This window comes from Stegodyphus dumicola, chromosome 1 (assembly GCF_044657685.1).
Source record: "Stegodyphus dumicola isolate Sdum_Otavi_A_Nest chromosome 1, ASM4465768v1".
NCBI classification, from domain to species: Eukaryota; Metazoa; Arthropoda; class Arachnida; order Araneae; family Eresidae; genus Stegodyphus; species Stegodyphus dumicola.
The window spans coordinates 267,432,253-267,444,257 of NC_140768.1; the positions used below are offsets into that span (position 1 = coordinate 267,432,253).

General features: G+C 32.5%; 1 protein-coding gene across 1 annotated transcript in view; it reads left to right on the forward strand.

Moving 5' to 3' along the window:
- The window catches only part of LOC118189676 (proto-oncogene tyrosine-protein kinase receptor Ret-like), a 476,686-nt gene that overhangs the window by 404,679 nt on the left and 60,002 nt on the right, over positions 1 to 12,005 (forward strand). Inside the window, exon 15 of the mRNA XM_085806630.1 lies at positions 1,749 to 2,011. Within this exon, the coding sequence (XP_085662756.1) occupies positions 1,749 to 2,011 (263 nt within the window). The remainder of the gene's footprint in view (positions 1 to 1,748; positions 2,012 to 12,005) is intronic.

Here is a 12,005-nt window from a genome sequence, read left to right on the forward strand (position 1 = left end):
TAAAACATGGAGCAAGAGAAATATTTTCATTCCATGGTCATTTGTAAGTACCCACCTTATTGATCGGCCTTTTGGCTTCAGATGTTGTCTTTCAATGCATTGTTGTGCTATATCTATTAGTAACTTCCGTAATCGAATAATCGAAAATTAGTTCAAAATTTTATTTTCCTTGAGTAAAAGTAGAAATGTCAATTTGTTGCACCTACTTGTGGTGGTTGGAATGGGAATCTTGGCGTGTCTGGAGGAAGGTTATTCAGACAAAGCGGTATCCAGGTTCGGCATGAAAGAGTTTCATTTTCTTCGTCACTTTCGGAATAGTCACATTCTTCTGTTGAAATACCGGTATCTGAGCATGAAGAGCCCAACACGTATTTTCATCATCGTCTGATTTCAACACTGCGAACATAATGTGGTTTGAATGAAATTGGGAATGAACTGCAAAATTCCATAATTCGACAAATGGCACGAAACTGCCGAATTTTTTGCGACAACATATCGCCATGTATTCGGAAAATGGTAAATTACATAGTTATGTATCGAGCGAATTGAGTTTGAAATCGGAATTGAAACACCGATTTTGCTCTTGCCCGTACTCAGGTCGAGCATTCCAAACATTCCTTCCATCTCCCAAATTCATTGTAAGTGTAGTAACTTCAATTAATTTCATATATTTAATATACTGTTACGCTCAAACAGTTTCTTAATGGTTTGAATGCAATGGCTTGATAAAATTTATTTTACCAAAAGAATCATTTTATGGTTCTATAACTTTCGAAAAAGCACTCGAATAGCCCTTCTTAGTATGACGGAGCAAAGTTAGTAGTTAACATTTAAACTAGTACAAACTTTAAACATAACGTAATGCAAAGCGCATCTAAAAGGCTAAGTTCGCACTGAGATCTCAATGCTTCGAAATCAGCTCTGAACTAAAAACTGAGAACTGATCGTCGATTGCCCAAGTAGCACAAGACGTTACAGACTGATCCGAGAGGTAGCAAAGCAGTCGTGGTAACTTTTACGACGTCTTTACAACATTGCAAAGACGCAAAATATTGGCCATTGCATCTTGACAATTTGTCGACGTCGCTGAAACGTCATGATATGACCGCTTTTAGACGTGGTCGTTTTGGCATTTTTTTCATAGTTCATCAGCGTTATTTTTAGAATGAAAAGAGACTAAATCTGCCCTTTCAAGAATCTGAAGTCCGCATAAGATTTACTTTGCAGTGTTTCATTACTTTATTTCATCTAAATATATTAATCGAAGGTAGATTCATCTAATGAAATATAAATTTAATATAAATACTATTAATTTATTAAATTTAATTAGTACTAAAAATACGTGCTAAATTATTGTTTAAAATTTTGTTAAAGCAATTAATACTTAAAATATTTTTTATAATTATTATAGCAAAATATTAAAAAATGAAACTAATCTATAAAGTAAGTTATTAAGGTATGCATTTTATATATTTAAAAAAAATTATATTTTCGAAATCCGTACAAATCACACGTTAGCATCTAAAACATTCACAGATATTTACTCATGAAAATTTGTTAAGAATTCATAGATGATAAATTTAAATGTTATTAATTTGTCTGAACAAATGCAAGCCACATATTAGCCAAGTAAGTGCCAAATAATCCTTGTTTTCTGGACAAATGTGAACCGGCGTATCTACCAACATCTATTTACGTATCCTAGTTTAAATTGCGATGAAACCTCTCAAACCTTATTTATTCTGCAGGCGGCCCTTTCTACCTTATCGTGGAGTACGCCGAAATGGGGTCTCTGAGATCATATCTGCGTAAGAGACGACGTCATAACAACTGCTGTCGGTACAATGCGACTTATGGTGTCATATCTCAGGTAGCTGACCCGTCCAGAGACTATTACCAGTTTCCATGCGAGCGATCCCGTTATGAACCTCATCATAGTTACTTCCATAAAGAACAACTGTCATTCGCTTGGCAGATTGCAAAGGGTATGGCTTACTTGGCGGATATGAAGGTATGAATTAATTTCTTCTTGAATGAATCTTATCATTGGTACCTTTAAATGCTGAATAACATATAAAAACCAACGAGTATATGGTAATATTATACAAAAAGCAAAAGTGTTATATCTGTGCTCATAAGAATGTAAAAGTCTTTAGTTTAATGATACGCTTATAATATTTAATATGCTAATTTCCTAGCCATTCTTAATGTCTGTAGGCAAAGTTACATAATAAAAAAGTACAAGTACTTTATTGCATTAAAAGGCATTTCTTTTATGTAAATAAAAACGAGTTTTAATTTAATTTATTTTGTCTTATCCAAAATTCCATTCTGATAAATCAAAACAATGGGATTTTAATTTGGTTTTATTTAATTGTGATTCATCTAAAAATATAAGAACGTTTGATAGCTAATGAAAAGTGAAAGATAATAATTCTTGCAAAAAGCATGTTAAAAACTATTCACGATATACAAAGGTAATCATAAATGAGTCTACATGTTTGACACATGATGTTATGGTATTAATTTGGTTACGAGATGCGAGAAAGTGCCATTTCTAAATCAGTTCTTGCACTGAAGAACAATATAGAATAATATTGCTTTTTCAGAGAGCAATTTCAATGTTTATTCAATCAGGTTCACAATCAGTGTTTAGAATATCATTGTTGTCGCATCAATGCTACTGTGAGGTTAAGACAGAAGAACCAATCACGAAAAACACAATTTCTATGTTATAAATACTCTTTAAATTTCTTCTTGGATATGCATCTTGGAAGTACCCTTTCAGGAAGGAGAAAATTGAGTCAATGACTGTTCAGCTATGGTTGTATACCTGCTTTGTCTGAGAAGGAAAACTTTAGGGATAGCATCATCTTCACCTTTCCCATGCAAATAGCACCATACTGATGAATCATTCCAAAATCTCGTGCAGCCGTTCGTCATGAGATGAAGTCAAAAGAGCCTTTTAACGATGAATCGAATTCTTGATCAATGGTCGATGCCGCACAGGGCAGTGATACATTAGAAACAGCGTTGCTCTCTATGAACCACTCGAAAACATGTTTGTTGATTCCAAAGCAGGTCTAAGTCAGTATAGAAGGTAGCATCTTCCTCTTTCGAAAAGCCTTCATGGTGTAACGTTAGCATACTCGGCATGTTTTCGAGAGGTCTATGTTCGAATACCGGCGAGGGCATTGCACGTTTTTCACATATCCTGCTTCAAAATAACCTAATGACTCTACAAGTGCGGCTCGAATAAAACGGTGGAGCACAATAATTGGTGATTGGGTCCCCTGATCACTAGTCGCTCTTTAAAAGGGAGATATCCTTCCTCCCAGCATATCTTCTTGGTATAACGGCATGAGCTTGGTTTTGAGTAAAAAACGAACGAAATAATGGTCATCGTATTCTCTCCGCATACAGTAGATGTTTTTCTCTTAAGAAAATATAAAACATTGAAAAAAGAAAATTTAAAAAGGGAGTGTACACTACGCAAAAAAGGGACAATATCCTGTTCTAATGGGCCGATTGGCGAAATTCAAATTCCGCTTTTTCATGTTTTGAAAGCGTGACTTAGGATAAATATTAGATTTATATACGGCATTGTTATAACATAGGTATTTTGACACAAAATCTGACTTTTTTAAAATGGTCTACAACTCAAATTATGTCTAAATATTAAAGACTGTAAAATTTCTTGTGGAATTTACGGAAAAATTCAACAATTTATCTTGGCGTATTTTTTTCAGTTTGCGCCAAGAATAATTTATTTGGCTAAATTCTTAATTTATAGCAACATAATTTTTCTTTCCTTTTTTGCACTGCAGACGAGCGGAAGAGGTCATTGTTTATACTTTCAAATGATTTTAACAAAGTGCGGAAACCACATTTGGCATTATTGTCGCTAAAAACAAAATGCCAAATTTAAAAACGCTCCAATATGTAAATTCATGTGCATTTAGAAACATTTTGACTAAAAAACTCTTAATTTTTTACAGGTGGGCCTAGAAATACATCTACTTTAAGACGATGTTAAAACTTTTATAGGTTATAATACAAATATTTTTCATAAAATTCATAAAACATATTTAAAAATATAAATTTTAAAAATAAATCATAAAAAATGCGCGAATTATATTTGGAGTAAGCTTACATTTCGAATTCTGGAAGAAGGAATCAAGTAAGTTTAAGAAAAAAGAGATATCAATAAATATATATCGAATTCAATTAACACTGAGGAGCTAAAATTTTGAGAGCTAATTTTTTAAAAGCTACTCGAGCGAGTTTTACAAAACTTGACAGTTTGGCATAATTTGAGTCGTAGAATCGAAATATAGAAAAAAACTGGCACATTTCAGAATAAGTCGATTTTGTGTCAGAATACCTATGTTAGAATAGTGTTATGTATAAATCTGATATATATCCTAAGTCGCGCTTTTGAGACATTAAAAACGCAAGTTGAATTTCATCAATCGGTCCTGTAGAACAGGAGATATAGAACTGTCCCATTTTTATTTTGCGCAATGTACAGTGAAAGCAATAGAAATTTTAAATTGATGACTCTATAGCCTACAAGAGCACCGAAAAGTTTGCACGCACAAATACTACATGACATTTTTTATGGTTGATTAAAACAAAGTGAATATTTTACAAACTATTTTTTTTACTCTACGAGCTGTATAATATGTAACTGCTTACAATGTTGATCTAAATATACCTCCATCAACTTACAGTTGTTGGTCTAAAACGTTATAGCTTATTTTAAAGCACTTTCTAATTGGAAGTACACGACTATAGTTAATGAAATAAAATCTGTAACCAGTTCCATGGAGAAGCCTCAATACTATGGAATATTATATTTGTATGATGATAGAAGTGAGAGAAGAAATCTTTAATTTCATGCTATTCACTTAGAAATGTGATTTTTAGTGGTTGATTTTTTATTATGCTGATGAGCTTGGTCATAGCTAGTAATTCTGTTATCAAGGTGATTTTTCCTCTTGCATATATATATATATATATATATATATATATAAAGAACAAAGGCTCAACATCATATATCAGAACAGAGACTTAATTATCCAATTAAGTATTTTCAAAATATTCTTTTCCAGCATTAAGAATAATATAGTCTTATGTCTACAGTGTTTTACTTCTGACTAACGAAAAACTGAAATAGTTTAAATCGCAAAATACACTTATATATTTTTATGCTTTCCAAGAATTTCTAAGCTAGCTCTTATTCGAGGTTTTATTACACCTCGATGGCATGAAACAGTTTTATTGTCAACTCAAATGTTCTTAAGTTGTGAAAAATTGCTATGACGGTTTTTTGAATTCATACTAAGAAGTGACATAACGTGTTTATTGCGAAGTTCTTCGAAAACTATAAAACAAAACATTTTACGTCATTTCTAGAAGGATACGTAACTTGGCTACTGCTAACTGTGAAAAGAACTCAATTTAAATATTATAAAGCGTAGATTAATTCTAAAATCTATTTATTTTCACCCATATGGAGATTCTTAAAAAATATTAAAGTCTGCCTTTTTACTTCAGTATGGCAATAGAAGATATTAACAGATTTGCATTAGTTTCTATAAATGAAGAAGCAGACAGGAATATCACAATATTCAAAAATGTTATTAAACTTGATTTAAGGTACATAATTTTTTACGAAATATTTCATGAATACAAGAAACGGGAATTGAATTTATTTACATGGAGAACATTTTCATCGGAATATTAGTTGTAGAGTAGAATGACCATTTTTTCCGCGAGCCAATTCGGAATATTGACTCACACCTATCAACCAAAGAAATAATAATAATAAATTTTAAAAAACGAATAAATTAAAACTAAATATACAAATGCATGAAAACATTATTTAAAATATAAATAATTCATACGAAATGCAGAATTTTACTTTTTAAGTCCCTTTTTAATTATTTTAATTTTTTTTTTTAATTTTAAAGCAGATTTTTCATTTTGTTTTTCTTTGCAATATAGATAAATATTTAGATAGATATATATAGATACATGTACAGTACCCACCGTTTATAAGACTCACTCGTTTATAAACTCTGCCGCTTATTTTATGCAAATGTCATAGAACCAAAACAAAATACCTGTTTAATCAATTAAAAAACCGCCATTTTTTAAACTCATATCCTCTGCTAATTAAACTCAAAGGCAAAGGATATGGCCAATGAAAATTATTATGCACTCTGTATTGCGTAAGTACTGTATATATTATGAAACATGTATGCATTATGGCCAATGAAAATTTAAGCATGTATTATGAAACAGGATCAATATATTATGAACTATCTAAGCATATATTATGAAACAGCATGTATCTAAGCATGTATTATGTATTATGAACTACTTGTATGTAAAGTATATACTATGAACTATGTAACTCTGTAAACATCTATTATGAACAATGTAAGCATATGTATGCATGAACTATGTAAGCATGTCTTATGAACACGATCAATGTATGCCCTTATGGGGCCCATGAGGTGTTGCCCCGGATAGTTACGGAGTCTGGACTAGACCCGAATATTCCAAGTAAGCCGCACAGGTGTTCAGACTCTGCTCTCAACTCAACTCTATAAAAAACTATTTACCTTGGCTTTATCGTTCAGGTATGCAGTAGATCTGACCGAAATTTTCCTGCCCCCAGGTCCCTGATATGTAAGACACTGTTTTAAGAGTTCTCTTTTTCCACAATTGATTTCAGAGGAATAAAATTTCCATCTGAGTGAGGATTCTTTTTCGAATACCAGCTGGTAGGAAGAATAAGTACAGCTTCTACCTTCCATTCCTTTCACGTTTCTACATTCAAAATATCTACATTTTCTACATCTGTTTGTATGAGACACATTATGTCCACAGAGAGTCATAAAACATGTTTCTAAACATTACCGCACTTTAAAAGTCTATGAAAATGGAAAGGAACTGTTAAATGTAGACTGAAGAAAGACAAAGAAAGCATGGGTCATGCTTGTAATCATGAAGAGGCAGATCGTCTATGCAGAGTAAGGGCAAGCATACAGAAGGTTAATACTTAAAAGACATAATGCAGAAGAAGTTATTGTAAACAACTGCTACTTTTGAAACAGAATAAGTAGCCAGATTGAAATGAGGTACAGAAGAGACTATTGAGAAATTAGAGTTTGTAGTTTGCTTTCATGTTTTATATCTTTCATATATATAGAAAGAAAGATAGAACATAGAGAGCACGTCTTTATTGGGCTTTTGAGTATCACACTTAATAAATAAATTATAAAATAATGCGTAATAATGCTTTTGTATACAGAAAATAAAGAGTTATTTTTTTTAAATGTTCACGAATTTTTAATTTTGAATATCTAAGACATTTACTTCTAGCGATAAAAAATATAACATTAAACTGTGCATAATTTGAGATAACTTAATTCTCTGCGTTTCATAACTAACTACTATATCCGTAAAAATCTGAAAAAGTTAACTGCAATTAACATATGTAAATATATAGAATTTTAGTTAATTTTAAAGCCAGACACAGTCTAGACTGTTTTATTATTCTGCAAAAGCTTTCATTTATCAAATTAGAACCCGGGTATTAAGACAACATTTATCAGCTATCCTTTTATGTGAACAAAAAAGATCTACTGAAAAACCATTCTCGAAAATCACAGTTCGCAAAGATTATACATATAATATTTTCAAGCTAGATATAAGTTTATATAGGCGATAACGTATATAATATATAACATATAATATAAGATACATAAAAATTTTGTAAAATTTACTGAAAAACATATCTTTGACATGTATATTTTATATTATAAGTTTAACATTATCAACATTTTATAACATAACTGAAAATGCTGACCAGAAAAATGCAACAGGAAAACCTCCCACAGTAAAAATGTTCACACAATAATGCTCACAGGTATAAATACTCACAGGAAAAAGCCCGCAATGAAATATGCCCACATAGAAAAAAGCTCTCATGGAAAAATGCTTACTTAGAAATATACTCACACGGAAAAAAGCTCAGATAGATATATGCTCACATGGAAATAAGCCCACTGATAAATAAATTATGTAGAAATATCCTTACAATTAATCAATCAATAATTAATCGATTTGAACATCGTACACCTACTTTTTTCAAAGAAATTTTTCAAAAAAATTACTTAAATTACCAAAACATTTATGGTATATATATATATATATATATATATCAAAAACTGTATAACTTATGTGTAGTTTTAGTTGCTATATAAGATTAACAACAACAAAAAAATAACAGTAAGTATAAATTACACATTTTATAATATAAACATTTAGAAGAATAAGCAAACAGAAGTAATTATTTTATTTAAATTACGCAAAATACCTTGTTATATATAAATCATGTATATTTCACATAAACTTATAAGATATTTTTCCCGCCTTCTTAGCATACCTTCGTGGTGTGGTGGTATGCACGGGTGCGTATTCCAGAGGTTCTCAGTTCGATTTCCAGCGAAGGCTTTGCTCATTTTTCACATCTCCTGCTTCCAAAATACCTAATGTCTCTACAAACTTACTGAATATTAGCTAATAGATGTAAATATCTAATTTTATGATCGATTTCATCATAGTTTCTTACATGATTCGCGATTACCAAATGTAAGTTTTCATATTTTCTCTTTTTTTTTTTTACTTCAGTACGCCCTGTATTTACAATAGCTAGTAATAAACGTTGACAGGCTAAATCGTTTTTCAGTCCGTCAAACAAAAACCACATCTTAGGATGGGTACAATTAAATAATAACTTATGAAAGCTTAATAATTTGTTGTTTTAGGAGTTGTTTAACCTAATATTTGTTTTTAACCTAATAATTTGTTTTAGGAGATTTTTCGAAGGCTGCTTCATAATGATTCCACACTTCGATTGGAAACTGTGATCTTCTAGAACTTTTTTGGCTCCAAACTTAAATAACTACATTCAAAAATCAATTTCTATAGATGCACATCAAAAGTATGCAAAAATAGAGTAATTAAAAAACAAAAATAAACTATTGGCATTTACTTTTCAAATGATCAAATAATTTTTCTTTAAAAAATTCAAGTAGGTGTAAGATGTTCAAATCGTTTAATTACTGATTGATTAATGTAAGGATATTTCTACGTATTTTTTTATCAGTGGGCTTATTTCCATGTGAGCATATATCTATCTGAGCTTTTTTCCGTGTGAGCATAATTCTAAGTGAGCATTTTTCCATGTGAATATTTTTCTATGTGGGCATATTTCTGTGTGGGCTTTTTTCCTGTGAGCATTTATACCTATGAGCGTTATTCTGTGAGCATTAATCCTGTGTGTGTTTTTTTTTCCTGTGGATTTTTTTCCTAGAGCCCTGAAAATATGCTATGAATATTTTATTCAGTTTCATAAAACATTAAAACTTTTCTGAAAGAATAATTAAGAAAAATTTAGAATGATATATTATTATTATTATTTGGAAAAAATAAGGACAAATAATTGTTTAGAAGTAATGAATGTTACGTTTTCGAAGAGTTATCGTTTAGCAGTTAATGATATTTTTAATTTTTAGATAGAATCACACTTTATAGTTAGCATATCAAATTCTATCTAAACTCAAGTTACTTTGTTGGCTAGATCTTTACTTGAACTGCGAAGGTCAAATATATCAGTAACAACACGTAGAAGGAGTGAAAAGACCTTTTATTCACCTCAAGAAAAGTATTTATAGTCGGCACTCCTGATGCTTACAAATCTACGCCAACACATTTGACGGTAACTCAAAACAGAAATCTAAAACTAAAACTGAACCTTATCCAAATAATGAACGAAGCTGCGCAGAGATATTTTCACATGTAGTTGGCTCTAGATTAACCGACAATTAATATGCACGACAGTAAAATATCAAGCTTAGATAGCAGAGAAATAATGTGGCTGAAGTAACTCAGACACCAGCTTAAATAATATTTTTCTACCCTACTTGACATAACACAAGAAACTGAAAACTCATTCTGGCAAGAAAACGTGGGTTGAAAATAAGAGCAACAGGAAAGGGTCCTTCAAAATAAAATTAACTGTTAAAATAAATCGCTATAAGCGAAATTAAATCTTAAAATTATTCATTATAAGTACTTATTTAAAAAAATTATATGAAACCTCTAAACTTGATGTTTTAATTTTATTATTTACAGATTAGTATTTTAATTGTATTGTTCGTTAAATATTAAGATTCATTCCATAAATTTGATAAAAAATGGAAAATTATTTTATCCTATTAGAAGCTAAATAAACATGTAATGAGCTCCAAAATGTCCATTTATTTATATTTCGAAGCAGTAGTTTCAATTTTTCTTTATGGAAAGAACAAAAATGGTTGTTTTTAAAAGCCGTAATTTAAATGACCAATCGTTGTTGTTTTGGCTATCTCGATTTTTAATAAGTACACTGGTGACATAAATTAAGAGAATTTGCATATTTTATCGAATTGCATGAAAATAACTGAACAAGCTTTATAAGCGCATGGAGGGGCAGACGAATTGCGTTCGCTAGCCCACCTCGGGGAATTTCTTGGTGTTATCTAGCAGCAATCGGTTAAATTCACATCGAAACAGTAAAAAATGAGTAACCACCATCTTTTAGATAATGGAATGAGGTAGCGAATTGTGGGGAGGCTAGAGGCAGGCCAATCGCAAGTCCAGATATGCAGAGATTTTAATTTAACACCCAGCATCGCGTGTAACCTATGGAAACAGTTCCAGGATACTGGATTCATCGATGGGAAGTCTGGGCAAGGTCGTCCAAGAGCCACGACTTCCAGAGAAGATCGCTATTGGTCCATTTTAGCGATGTGTAACAGAGGGGCTACAGCATCTCAGCTCTCTTAGGGCCTGTATACAGCCACAGAAACCCGTGTAACAAGGGTGACTGTTTCCAAAAGACTGAATGAGAGAGGGTTGTTCGCCAGAAGACCGGCTGTTTGCGTCCTGCTCACGTCTACGGACAGAAGAGTCCAATTAGCATGGTGCAGGCAGCACAGTGATTGGAGTACGAAGCACTGGGCGACCGTTCTGCTCACCGCCGAGTCCCGTTTTAGCCTGAACACTGATTCTCGCCGTACTTTCATATGGAGAGAGCCAGGGACCCACTATCTACCTTCCAATGTCCGCGAAATCAACAATTATGGCAGTGGCGGTGCAATGGTCTGGACAGGCGTCATGTTTGATGGCCTCACACCTCTCCACGTCTTTGACAGAGTCTCTGTGACTGGTGTGAGGTGCAGGGATGAGGTCTTGGAGCCCTATGTTCGCCTTTTCCGGGGTGCAGTGGGGCCCTAGTTCATCTTACAGGACGATAACGTAAGGCCACATAGAGCTATTCTGGTTGACGAATTTTTCGAGAGTGAGGATATTCGCAGGATGAATTGACCAGCTAAGCGTCCAGACCTCAACCCTATAGAGCATGTCTGAGACCCTCTGGGAGGGCAATTGCAACTCGAAACCCCCGTCCAAAAACCGTCCAAGAACTGAAAATAGCCTTGCTGAATAAGTGGAACTAATTGCCACAGGCACTGATAAACTGCCTTATTTCCAATATGACATCACGCTGCGAAGCCTGTAAGGCTGTAAGAGAGGACCATACCCCCTATTAACCCATTTCTTTTGTGTCTTCTGCAACTGCTGTTTCAGACCTTCAGACTCCCATGAGTGTTACACACGAACATGGGTGTCTATTATATAACTGTTGAATGTTTATTTTGTTTGTATTATAGCAATTTATATTCACACCAAATTTTATTAAAATGTGTCCAGTAGTTCTGGAGATCGTAGATCAAATATGAAAATTCTCTTAATTCCTTATACCAGTATATCATAGATCACGAATTATGCTCGATCATAGGTACACTGGAAATGATCGAGCAAAGTTACTTTCGTTTCTATTGTACGTGCAATAGAAATGTTATAGCAAAATGAAAGAGCTCTTCCAA